Below are 12,627 nucleotides of genomic sequence, written 5' to 3' on the forward strand. Positions count from 1 at the left end.
ACATTTCTAGGTTCCATCCAGCAATAAAACTTCACCTCTTGCTTCTTTTTTGGACACTTTATTTCACCCTATCATCTTGTTCTTCAAGGACATTTGGCTGTGTAAGCTGTTCGCTAACAATAAACAGTTGGCACCCTCCAAACTAATGAAAACTAGTTTGCGCTCATAACTTCCAGATTCCCATATATGGTCTACCTGCTGGCACAAAAGCCTTCTGATTGGCTAAACAATATTCTCTCTTAAAAATCTTTAACCTTTGTGATAAAAAAAAAAAAAAAAAAAAAAAAAGCGTAGTTAAAACGTCCGTTCTAAAGGTGTGGTTACATTAGTGCAACTTTACGGCCAAAAAAGTCAGCTTCAAGAAGTATGAAGCAAAATTGACAGACGGCGTTTTCACACGACGTGGAGAATGTGAAACCTCGCCAAATCTTTTGCCCTCGTGTAGAATTTCTGATCGGCTGGATTGCTAGTGAAATGACTGGATTTTGCCATTGAAACATCTCTGAAATCATGGTAAATGTTTCTGGACCAAAGGAATAATTCACCCAAAAATGAAAATTCTGTCTTCATTTACCCTCGTTGTTCCAAACCTGTATGCTTTCTTCTATTGAACAAGAATGTTGGTAACCAAACATTTGACATCTGATAGTATTAATAGTATTTTTTTGCAATAGTAATATTAATAGTATTATGCAATGGACCCCTGATAAAGGGGAGCAAGCCGAAGGAGAGAGAGAGAGAGAGAGAGAGAGAGAGAGAGAGTAATGCAGTAATGACATATTTCTGTAGACCAAATCCATGATGACCAGAGGCATTTCTTGGTTCCATCCAGCAATAAAACTTTACCTCTTGCTTCTTTTTTGGCCACTTTATTTCACCCTATCATCTTGTTCTTCAAGGACATTTGGCTGTGTAAGCTGTTGCTAACAATAAACAGTTCACACCCTCCAAACTAATGAAAACTAGTTCAGGCTCATAGCTTCCAGATTCCCATATATGGTCTGCCTGCTGGCAGAAAAGCCTTCTGATTGGCTAAACAAGATTCTGTCTTATTGGCTGAAAAATCTTTAAAAATCTTTAACCTAGGGATAACAAAAAAACTGAGTTCTAAAATTAAATTGAATTCATTACAAACCGGTGTCATGAATTATGTTAAATCAAAAGAAAAAAAAAATGTAAAAAATTAGATTTTCCAATTGCACAATATGAGAGGACACTCAGCATATGTGAAGTGTGGAGTATTAGTAATGTAATTTTCTCTCTTACCAGCAGGGTGCAGGAGTGCAAAGGAAACATCCTCATGTCTTTATGTTCAGTAATAGGCAATCAATACATGCGCAAAATGAATGAAACACTAAGTGCAACAGCGGAAAAAGAAGCAGAACGCGGTTTAAAGGTGTTTTAATGTCAAAATCAAACTTTTACATGTCACATACCAAACTTTCAAACCATTTTCAACCCCTTATGATTTGTTATTTGTCATAACAAATGCAGTGAACGCATTAACTCCATGAGAGGGAGCTTCAAAAACTCCTCTTTCACATAGCATAAAAACAGAGAAATAAAAAACATTTTCCTCACAGGTGCAGGATTAAAGACCGTCAACATGCCTTTCAGGTTAAAGTTCAGTGGTCATTTCTCTACAGGGTAGCAGTAAAATGGCGGATGTTGGGCGAGTACATGAGTTCAGTGTTTATCTCATAAAAAAGTTCAAGTGAATGTTACGCTTTAGACACAATGTTATTTTGCCCTCCCCGTCCCTCCCCGGTTTGCAGTAAGTGAGTTGAACTGTTAGGTAAACGTGCAGTAAAAAAAAGGAAAGAAAGAAAACACATGGTTTCTCATACGTAGTCCGTTATGCACCCCGTACTGTACACTACTTACAGACTGCTGTATAACAGCATATTTAGCCTATAAACCTGGCAAAGGAAACACGCCATCTTTAGAGACAGATTCCCTCTTTGTGAGTCCTCCGATTTCACAAACCCTGTATAGGCCAGTTCAGCAATTTCCTCTTATCCAGGCACTGAACCGCAGGTTCTGGGCTAGTCTTTTTCAGCTAAGTTTGTGCACCAGTGCTTCCAGTAAAACCAGAAAAGCTGGACAGATTTTGGCATAGATGGACTGGAGTCCACTAGTCCCGCTCCAGACCCAAGGCTGTTCCGTGAAGTGAAAGGGATGAGTCTGCGATTCTCACCGTGGGAAGCCAGGAAACACGCGCACACACACTTCGGACACCGTCGACAGGTACGGTGAGTCTGAAAAAGGGAAAGGGCGAGAAAACAGGCTCCCCGACAGTATGGCCTTGTGAGGACAAATTCGGAAAGCTCAGCGTTGATAATGGGCCGAGGACACACACTGAATCTCAAGTTTCCTGAGAGTTGGTGAAATACATGTCAGTTTGTTCTTATCAATCAGATTGTACTTACAATGCATATCAAGAGCTAAAAAAAGCCATTCCTAAACTCAATTTGAAAATTCCAGAGGCTTGATGAGATGCCAAGACCTGGACGAGGCTGCCGTAAGATTAACAAAGACTCATTAAAATTGATTTGATTTGTTTGAACTGTAATACAGGTACACTGTGTGTGTCATTTCTGGCTAAATTAAAGATCTAGCTCTCCTCCGTCAACCTTTTCACACCGACCTCGCTTTGCATTCACACACGCTCACACACTCACACGCTCCCCTCCTAAAGAGGTTACATCCTCAGAAAAACAACAAAATCGGGTTCTTATTTAACAAAATAAGCATTAGCTTTATCCTCATGCAGTGTTGCCTTTAAAGAAATTTGGTTTAAATATGAGCTCTACTTAAAAGGGATGAGATACAGTATATTTGTCGTTTATAGTATAGTATAGATGTATCTAAACATTGTTTAATGCCCCTGTGTATGCACTTTACACAGATGATTAGTTACTCAAATACACTTCAGTGTCTTATATACTAGTTGAAGATCAAGCAGGCAAAAATGCTACATCTACTTTCAAAAAACTGTTTCTTAAAAAAGCCTCAGGTATGCCAAAATGTCTGTTTATACAGTACATACACTTTTACACACACATCTGCACTAAATGGATATAGACATGTATCAGTGTGTGTGTATGTATGTTTGTGCTGTGTACAGAGTATGTGTTGCACGATTTAGTTGGCTGATTTAAACTCTGGCTGATGGGATGATAATTTAACAGTCATTGTGATAATTGCTCCATTAGAGAAGCGATGAAATAGAATAGAAGAATTCCATCTGAAAGTTTTGAAGCACTACTGAGAGCTGTAGTATATTCCCATGATTGTAAAAAAAGAAAAACAAGTAGCTTTACAAATGATAAAAATGGATGACCGGATTTTTTCCCTTTTTTTTTCTAAAAGTCTGTGATGAAAGCATTTACATCATGTCTAGTGTTTACCATGTCATTGTAATTAAATAACCACAACGGCTCAGCAACAGGAAACTAGTTAGATTAAAATATTTAGGTGTCGCTTTTGCCCTAAGATTGGTTCGGATTATTCCTGATGCTACATGGTTTTATTTTTATGAAGTGCCACACTTGGATGAAGTGAGCATCCGTTTTGTGGTCTGTGACTGGATTTTGTCCATCAGTCCCCACGTCACCCCCTGTCTATGGGAGGCCTAACATGCAAGTGTTTATGAAAGAATAAAAGATGATTCACTTTTTCTCCTCAACTTTGATATTTTGCATCCAGAGAAATAAACAGATGAAGAATTTTTGGCAAGGAGAAGACGCCTGTTTGCAACAGGTATGCGCTAGTCTCTCAATGATCCTCCTGCTCGATGCAGTGAAGTCGCTTTCGGGCCTTCCTGTGCCTGCAGCTCACAGGTACACTTCCCTGCGAGACAGAGTGAGGCACGAAGTGGTCTTATAGTCGCCCCCCGTCCTCGTAAGCGGAATGACCTCTGGGGGGTGTGAGTCTTCTTCGTCTGGACGACGGCCGAAGCCAGCGCTGCTGAACGTGTCGTAGGATGCAGAGGTCATTTTCCGGTTCAGGAGATTGCGGTTGTGGTCGCCCATGTTCCTGTTCCGGTCCCGACGGCTGAGCGTTCCGAGCGGATCTCCGTTTGCGAGCGAATCCCTGACCTCCTCGCTTCCCCCGCTGCTTTTATCCGTACCTCCATCTCCGTCTTCATCTCGGTCGCTGTCGTCTTCTGTGTTGTTGTTGTTGTCGCCGGGCGAGGCGAAGGTGGAGAGCTGGGGTGGTTCCATGCGTCTGCGTGGTGATGGTTGCACGGGCATCCAGCAGGTGTCAGAGTGACCAAACTCATCACACTCTCGCGTGCACTTTCCTGTCAGAGCCACGTCAGGGAGCTGCCGGGGATCTGAGGAACAGAAAAAGAGGCAGTTTTAGGATATTCTGACAGGGATCTGTCTTTACTGAAATATGTGTAGGTCAAAGGTCAACATTTTTTGCTCAAGCTGTCAAGTTTTAGACACTCATGATGTCCCTGGAGAATAAATGACTCTGTCTGTCTATAGTGGCGTCCAAAGGTCTGGGAGTGGGCTCGTGTCAGTTTGAATACTGCTGTAAAATATACTACAAAGGAGAAGGACAAACCAAAACGAGAACAAGCCAAATTCTACGAAAATAGAATGCTAATCTTTCAATTGCTGGAAATATAATTCGTAATGACAAGAATATGGTATAAAATTGGAAAACAAATCTAACAGTTGTCACTAGTGGTATTTTGAACATCACTCTACACTATAAAAATACTGCAAAATGCTACAATAAAAAACTGTTTAATTACAAGTTCTCTTAATATGTACCATGAGAATCTAGCAGGATGTTTTAAGTAATTTAACAGTGAACACTGTTAAATGTAAATCTTAAAAGCAAAAACAGTCATTTAATACAATTCTCTTAGACATTTAAAGGAGTAGTTCAGTTCCAGAACAAAAATGTACAGATAATGTACTCACCCCCTTGTCATCTGAGATGTTCATGTCTTTCTTTCTTCAGTCGTAAAGAAATTGTGTTTTTTGTTGTTAACAATTTAGGATTCCTCTCCATATAGTGGACTTCTATGGTGCCCCTGAGTTTGAACTTCCAAAATGCAGTTTAAATGCAGCTTCAAAGGGCTCTAAACGATTCCAGCCGAGGAAGAAGGGTCTTATCTAGTGAAATGATCGGTTATTAGGCTATGTCGAAAAACTCCCATCTCATTTTCTCCCTCAACTTCAAAATCATCATTGCAGCATCATTGCAGCAGGCGCAATGATATTATGCAGTGCCTGAAAGTGACTGGCACTAAGTTTGTGTAGATGCAGAGGTCCAGCTGGCAGAGTTGATGGCTGTGTATTATCATTGCGCCTGCTGCACCCATGGTACGGCAGCAAAGTTCCTTGATTATTACGCCAAAATGAGAGTATTCCTAGCCATATCGACCTAGAAAATCGCAACTTTTTATTTTTCGTCCGTCTTCGTACACGACATAACTACAGAAGAGTCCAGTTTTAAAAAGGAATAATATAGAAACTCTGGTCATTGGTCATTTTTGAGCGAGATGCTAACGGTCTAATCGGATTCAATGATATATGCTAAACTTTGCTAAAAGTGCTACCGCCAGACCCTGAGATCAGCTGAATGGATTCGATAATGGTAAAACTCAACTGTTTAACTCTAGGAGAGTTGGAAAATGAGCCTGTTTTCAAAAAAAAGGGGGAGTGTTTCTTTAAAGCCCTTTGAAGCTGCATTCAAACTGCATTGTGGAAGTTCAAACTCAGGGGCACCATAAGTCCACTATATGGAAAGGAATCCTGAAATGTTTTCCTCAAAAAAATTTCTTTATGACTGAAGAAAGAAAGACATGAACATTTCGGTTGAGAAGGGGGTGAGAACATTATCTGTAAATTTTTGTTCTAGAAGTGAACTACTCCTTTAATTATATTTTATTTAAACGATGTTTCCTTTTAGTTTTTGTTATCAAATTTTGTACATTTGGGTTTTATGTTATGTGGTGTTTGATTTATGTTTACTGCATGAGTTTAGTGTTTTAATTTAGGAATTTTGTATTTGTGTATTTTCATGCAACTCTAGTTTTGCCTGTCATTAAAGGAGAAATTCACTTCCAGAATAAAAATTTACTGATATGTACTCAAACCCATGTCATCCAAGATGTTTATGTCTTTCTTTCTTCAGTTGCAAAGAAATTAAGGTTTTTGAAGAAAACATTCCAGGTTTTTTCTCCATATAGTGGACTTCAATGGTGGCCAACGGCTTGAAGGTCAATATTGCAGTTTAAATGCAGCTTCAAAGGGATCTGCACAATCCCAGACAAGGAATAAGGGTATTGTCTAGCGAAATGATCTGTTATTTTCTTAAAACAATAATAATATTACTTTTTAACCACAAAGGCTCATCTTGCATCAGACCGACCTCAAGCATTACATAATGATGTTTAAGAGGTCACACGTGATGTAAACGGAAGTACTGACCCAGTGTTTGCAAAGTGTGCATGCATGCAGATTGCAAAGCTAGTGCGAGATGAGCATTTGTGGTTAAAAAGTATATTATTATTTAATTTATTTATTTTTTTAAAGAAAATGTCTGCCTGTTTCACTAGATAAGACCCTTATTCCTTGGCTGGGATCGTGTAGAGCCATTTGAAGCTAAAACTGCATTGAAACTGCAAATTGGATTTTCAACCCATTGGCCACCATAAAAGTCCACTATAAGGAGAATAATCCTGAAATATTTTCCTCAAAAAAATTCTTTGCGACTCAAGAAAGAAAGACCAATGAACAACTTGGATGACATGGGGGTAAGTAAATGATCACGAATTTTATATTCTAGAAGTGAATTCTTCTTTAAAGGGATAGTTCAGGCAAAAATGTAATTGTTGTCATCATTTTCTCACCCTCATAATATTCCAAACCTTTAAGACTTTATGTCTTTGTTATGCAGAACATAAAATAAGCTATTTTTAGAATGTCTTTGTGTGTTTTGTTCATATAGTGGAAGTTAAACATTTTTCAAAATTTTTATTTTTGGGTGAGCTATCCCTTTAAAGCGAAAGCAGAAAAAAAAAAAAAAAAAAAACATATGTGCGTCATTTTTCACTAGTGGTCTCAGACCTTTCCCACAGATGGCTTTTTACCATTTTCCACATGCTCCTCTTCGCCTACACTCCCTTCTGGTGTCGTCCTTTCATATCCATCCTCAGGCAGCGGTAAAGATCCCAGTCTGGGTCCAGAGGAGCTCTTGCTGCTAGGGGTCTCAGAGTCCTCCACTCCACTATCATAGCAACCTTGATCAGGAGCCTGACTCACCACAGAAAATGTCACTCTTCTGAGGGGCTGCGGAGAGACATGGGATTAAAACATGATAGGGGATAGCAGGTATTACATCAGTGAAGATTATCCGTATATGACCTTTGAATGATCTGATTTCACAATGATCTTTCATTGGTACTCTGTGGATAGATAGATAGATAGATAGATAGATAGATAGATAGATAGATAGATAGATAGATAGATAGCTTAATCCTGCAACCATAGCGTTAAGTTCGCACTGAAAAGCACCACACATTTTCTTCAGAACATGTAAAAATATAGTTACAAATATAATAAGAAACAACACCTTTTATTACACTCTGTAGAATACTTTATGGCATGTGTTTTATGGCTTCATCTATGGGTGTGACTCCATCTCCCCAACCTAATCTCACACTAGCAAATCAGCACATTCAAAGTCTCCAACAAAACCATAAAGTCCCGATGAGGCTGCCTGAAAGTAGAACTGAACAGAAAGTCTAGCCACCCAAACGAGTCCCACACTCTCTCTTCTGTGTCTACTGGAGCAATGACTGACAGCTGTTATAAAAACCGCCTTATGAGAAGCACATTTATATGCTCCGGTGTCCGCCTTAATCAGGACAATGTGAACAGAGAGAGAACGGGAGCGAGAGAGCGCGTTAAATGAACAGAGTAATTAACTGATGGTTTCATTTTTCACTGGGGGGAAGTGGAATCGTAACAGAGAGGAGAGAGGGTGATGAATCAGACTTTATGGGTGTCAGGTGTCAAATGTAGCAAGCGACAAATGAACATTAATAGAACAAATCATCTGTTTTGTCTGCGAGCCGATGTCTGACATGGTTCCGACATTTGAGAGGTTTTGTGGGACAGCAAGCATAATCTGGAAAATGTTTTGGTTTTATAAATGGTTTTATAAATGAAATGGAGAATTAAAATGTTCTTGATATTTACACAAGAGGTTGCTCCACACAACTCAAATCTAACTTTCCAGTTTAAAATATGAATAATTTTTTTCTACCCTCATGAAACACCGGATCTGAAATAGGGTGGTTAATGGGTTGAAGGTCCAAATTGGAGTTTCAATGCAGCTTCAAAAGGTTCTACATAATCCCAGCTGAGGAATAAGGGTTTTTATCCAGCAAAACGATGGGTATTTTTCTAAAAAATATATAAGTTTATATACTTTTTAACCACAAATGTTCATCTTGCTCTCGCATTACGTAGTCACGTTGGAAAGGTCACACTTGACGTAGGTGGAAGTACCAACCCAGTGTTTACAAAGCAAACATGCAAAGAAAGTCAAATGCCCTTTGCAAAAAAAAGGTAAAACAAAGATGTCAGACGATTTTGAAATTGCTAGATAAGTCCCTTATTCCTCCCTTAGTCCCTTATTGAAGTCGCACTGAAACTGAAATTCGCACCTTCAATCCATTGGATGCTACTGAAGTTCACTATATCGAAAAATCCTGGAATGTTTTCCTCAAAAACTTTCTTTTTGACTGAAGAAAGAAAGACATGAACATTTCAGATGACATGGGGTTGAGTAAACTATCAGGAAATTTTTTATTCTGGAAATGTACTAATCCTTTATACTCTTCTGTCGGTGAATGTACAGAAACCACACCTTCAAAAACTTTGCCTAGACTGTTTAAAAAATCTGAGCAGTAGAAATCCATGGCATTTCTGGCATAGAAATGCCATGCATGTCTAATGCATTTTTAATGACGTGTCTAAGCCACTGAAAGATTTTTGTTTGTTCTTCACATTCACTACAGACTGTTTTTGTGAATTATTCTAAACATGCTTCCAGATTTGCACAATATCTTTTATTGAAAGTTACAGCAGTGCCAAGCATTTTGTCCTTGAAGGCAATGCAGGTAAGTACATTTATTTTTAATCTTACATTGTGTTTGTAATAAACGTCAGTGTTTAAGACACCAAGCACATCATTGTTTGAGTGTTGCTAATAATACCAGTACATACCTGGACCAGAAATATTTGCTTGAGCTGAATATTTTATAGTTTATTTTAAGTTTGTTTTTTTTTTTTTCCACAGTGTGTAGTTAGTGTTTTACTGCTGCCTTCTTTTAAGAAAATTGTTAACAGTAATCTGTATATACGTATTTGGTTTCATTTATGCCTTTTTGTGTTGCGAATGGTTATGTTGTTTCAATTTCTTCTGCCTCGAGTTCAGACATACAGCTCTATCACAGCACCTTCCATCTCAAGAATCAAAACACAATTCATACTGTAAAGAAGGGCATACAGTTAAAGTCAAAAGTTTACATACGCCTTGCATAATCTGCAAAATGTTAAATATTTTACCAAAATAAGGATCATACAAAATGCATGTTAGTTTTTATTTAGTACTGCCCTGAATAAGATATTTCACATAAAAGATGTTTACACATGGTCCACGAGAGAAAATAATAGTTGAATTTTTAAAATTTTTTACAAAAGTTCTACCCTTTTAAAGTCCCTTGTTTGTCCTGAACAGTTAAACTGCCCACCCTTCTTCAGAAATATCCTTCAAGGTCCTACAAATTCTTTGGCTTTTCAGCTTTTTTGTGTATTGGAACTTTTTCCAACAATGACTGTATGATTTTGAGATCCATCTTTTCACACTGAGGACAACTGAGGGACTCATATGCAACTATTACATAAGGTTCAAATGCTCACTGATGCTTCAGAAGAAAACATGATGCATTAAGAGCCGGGGAGTGAAAACTTTTTGAATTTGAAGATCAAGGTGGATTTAACTTATTTTGTCTTCTGGGAAACATGCAAGTATCTTTTGTAGATTCTGAACGGCAGTACTATATATATATATATATATATATATATATATATATATAATATTTAGGCAAAATCAGAAAAATATACACATCTTCATTCGGTTCAAAAGTTTACACCCTTGGCTCTTAATCCATCGTGTTTCCTTTCAGAGCATCAGTGAGCATTTGAACCTTCTGTAATAGTTTCATATGAGTCCCTCAGTTGTCCTCAGTGTGAAAAGATGGATCTCAAGATCTTACAGTCATTGTTGAAAAGGGTTCAATTACACAAAAACGCTGAAAAACCAAAGAATCTGTGGGACCTGAAGGATTTGTATGAAGAACTGCAGAAAGTTAAACTGTTCAGGACAAACAAGGGACTCATGAACAACTAAACAAACAAACAAAAAAACAGCTGTGGATCATTCAGGTAACAACACAGTATTAAGAATCAAGTGTATGTAAACTGTGAACAGGGTCATTTTCAACTATTATTTTCTCTTGTGGACTATATGTAAATGTATTTTATGTTAAGTATCTTATCAGGTTAATACTAAATTAAAAATATCATGCATTTTGTATGATCCCTCTTATTTTGGTAAAATAATTCCCATCTTGCAGATTCTGCAAGGTGTATGTAAACATTTGACTTCAATTGTAGATATGGTGTGATGAAGTTAGCCAATCACAGCAATGGCCATTTACTTCTATTTCTGCAAGATTTAATGCCCCCTAAAATTGTGTGTGTTTCACAGAGTGAAAATAAGGAGGAAAAATAATTTTTACAATTTTGGACCTTCTTTGGTGCAGCAAATGTAACCTTGTGATTAACCTTGAGAAACATACTATAAATATGAAGCTGCATTTCACAACCTCTTAAAAAGGCCCCATATACTGTACATACAGTCTGCTTTTTACTCCTTAATTATTCTGTATATAGTATCATTTTCAAATGATTCTATGTTTCATCTGGAGAATAATCCGTGATAATTTGATGCTAATGCTTACAGTCATTCCTAGAAGATCCTTAAATCTTTAATATTGTCTTTGTGCCTTCCACCGTTGCACAATTTTCTCTGTGTGTATCTCTGGAGGCACCTAAAGAGACGCACACACACTGCTCAGCTTTATGTTGAGCCAATCAATGCAGTGCCCTTGACCCTTGCTGGAAGTCTCAGAAGAGCGCTGTTTTATTGACCCATAATTCCCCACCATCGTTTACTAACTCCACTCCTCACTTTTCTCGGAATTTCTGCCTTTCAATTAAGACTGGGGATCTCCTCGGGTCTAACTCATACACTGAGCCCGGCTTTCCTGGACGCTAGAGAGACAAACATCGTGCAGCTACAGATGCATTATATAAGTGGTTTCTCAACTGGTGCGTAGAGACCCAGAAATGGGTTGCAGGTCTGTTCTGATTATATTAACAGCAGGGGGAAACAATGCTGAATGGAAATTATAAAATGCAACTAACTGTTTAATCATATGTGACCCTGGACCACAAAACCAGTCCATAAGTAGCACAGGTATATTTGTAGCAATAGGCAACAATACATTGTATGAGTCAAAATTATTGATTTTTTCTTTTAAAAAATCATTAGGATATTAAATAAAGATCATGCTCCATGAAGATATTTTGCAAATTTTCTACCGTAAATGTATCAAAACTTAATTTTTGATTAGTAATATGCATTGCTAAGAACTTCATTTGAACAACTTTAAAGGTGATTTTCTCAACGTTTTGATTTTTTTGCACCCTCAGATTCCAGATTTTCAAAAGGTTGAAGTATCTCGGCCAAATATTGTTCTATCCTAACAAACCATACACTACTTGAAAGCTTATTTCTTTCTTTCTTTTCAGATTATGTATAAATTTCAATTTAAAAAATTGACCTTTATGACTGGTTTTGTGGTCCAGGTTCATATATTCAAAAATCTGTACAACCAATCACACTCTACTACTAAAATACAGTATTTTGGCCCAAAGTCATAGTAATTCATTGAAACGCATTGCTTTCAATGAGAACTGTACACAGTTGACTCATTTGACTGTATGAGGGTGGGACTAGAGGCTCAATAACATGGGTGGGAATATAAGCCTGTTTGCTGCATTGTCTTATCGACACAGTGGAACCAATCAGATTACGGCGGATTTCATATTGAATTGCCAAGCACTGCTGGCTTATGTTTGCCACTGTATACCGATTACCCAAGCCCGCATTTACACTAACGGCTTCATTTGATTTGTTTGATGAACATTAATTAACTTCATATTTAATAATGACATCAGCATTTAAATCAGTCGCTAAAAAACATAGCTCATGAAGAAAGTTTCAGAACATTGTAGAGCATCATTTTATCCACACAACCGTCAGAAGGGTTTCTACAAATTACCCAGTGAATAAAGTTTCACCTACTCATATTTGAGGTTTTATGAGTAATGTAGCTATACAATAGGTTGTTCCAAAGAAGCTGCATGAAATAAATTTTAGTTCAATATTTAGCTTCTGTGGCTGAGAAGCAACTAAAGGTTTGTCTCAAGGTTTGTAGCAGTTTCCCAGACAAACAGCGAGCCA

The 12,627-nt window shown here is 37.7% G+C and overlaps 1 protein-coding gene across 2 annotated transcripts in view; it reads right to left on the bottom strand.

Moving 5' to 3' along the window:
• Positions 1-1,391: 1,391 nt before the first annotated feature.
• pcdh7a (protocadherin 7a) overlaps positions 1,392-12,627 on the bottom strand; it is a 41,930-nt gene continuing 30,694 nt past the window's right edge. For both annotated transcript variants that reach the window (XM_051114029.1, XM_051114022.1), the window contains 2 exons: positions 7,118-7,316; positions 1,392-4,339 (listed from right to left, as the gene is read on the bottom strand). In XM_051114029.1, the coding sequence (XP_050969986.1) occupies positions 3,837-4,339; positions 7,118-7,316 (702 nt within the window). In that variant the 3' untranslated portion in view covers positions 1,392-3,836. The remainder of the gene's footprint in view (positions 4,340-7,117; positions 7,317-12,627) is intronic.

This window comes from Labeo rohita, chromosome 1 (assembly GCF_022985175.1).
Source record: "Labeo rohita strain BAU-BD-2019 chromosome 1, IGBB_LRoh.1.0, whole genome shotgun sequence".
NCBI classification, from domain to species: domain Eukaryota; kingdom Metazoa; phylum Chordata; class Actinopteri; order Cypriniformes; family Cyprinidae; genus Labeo; species Labeo rohita.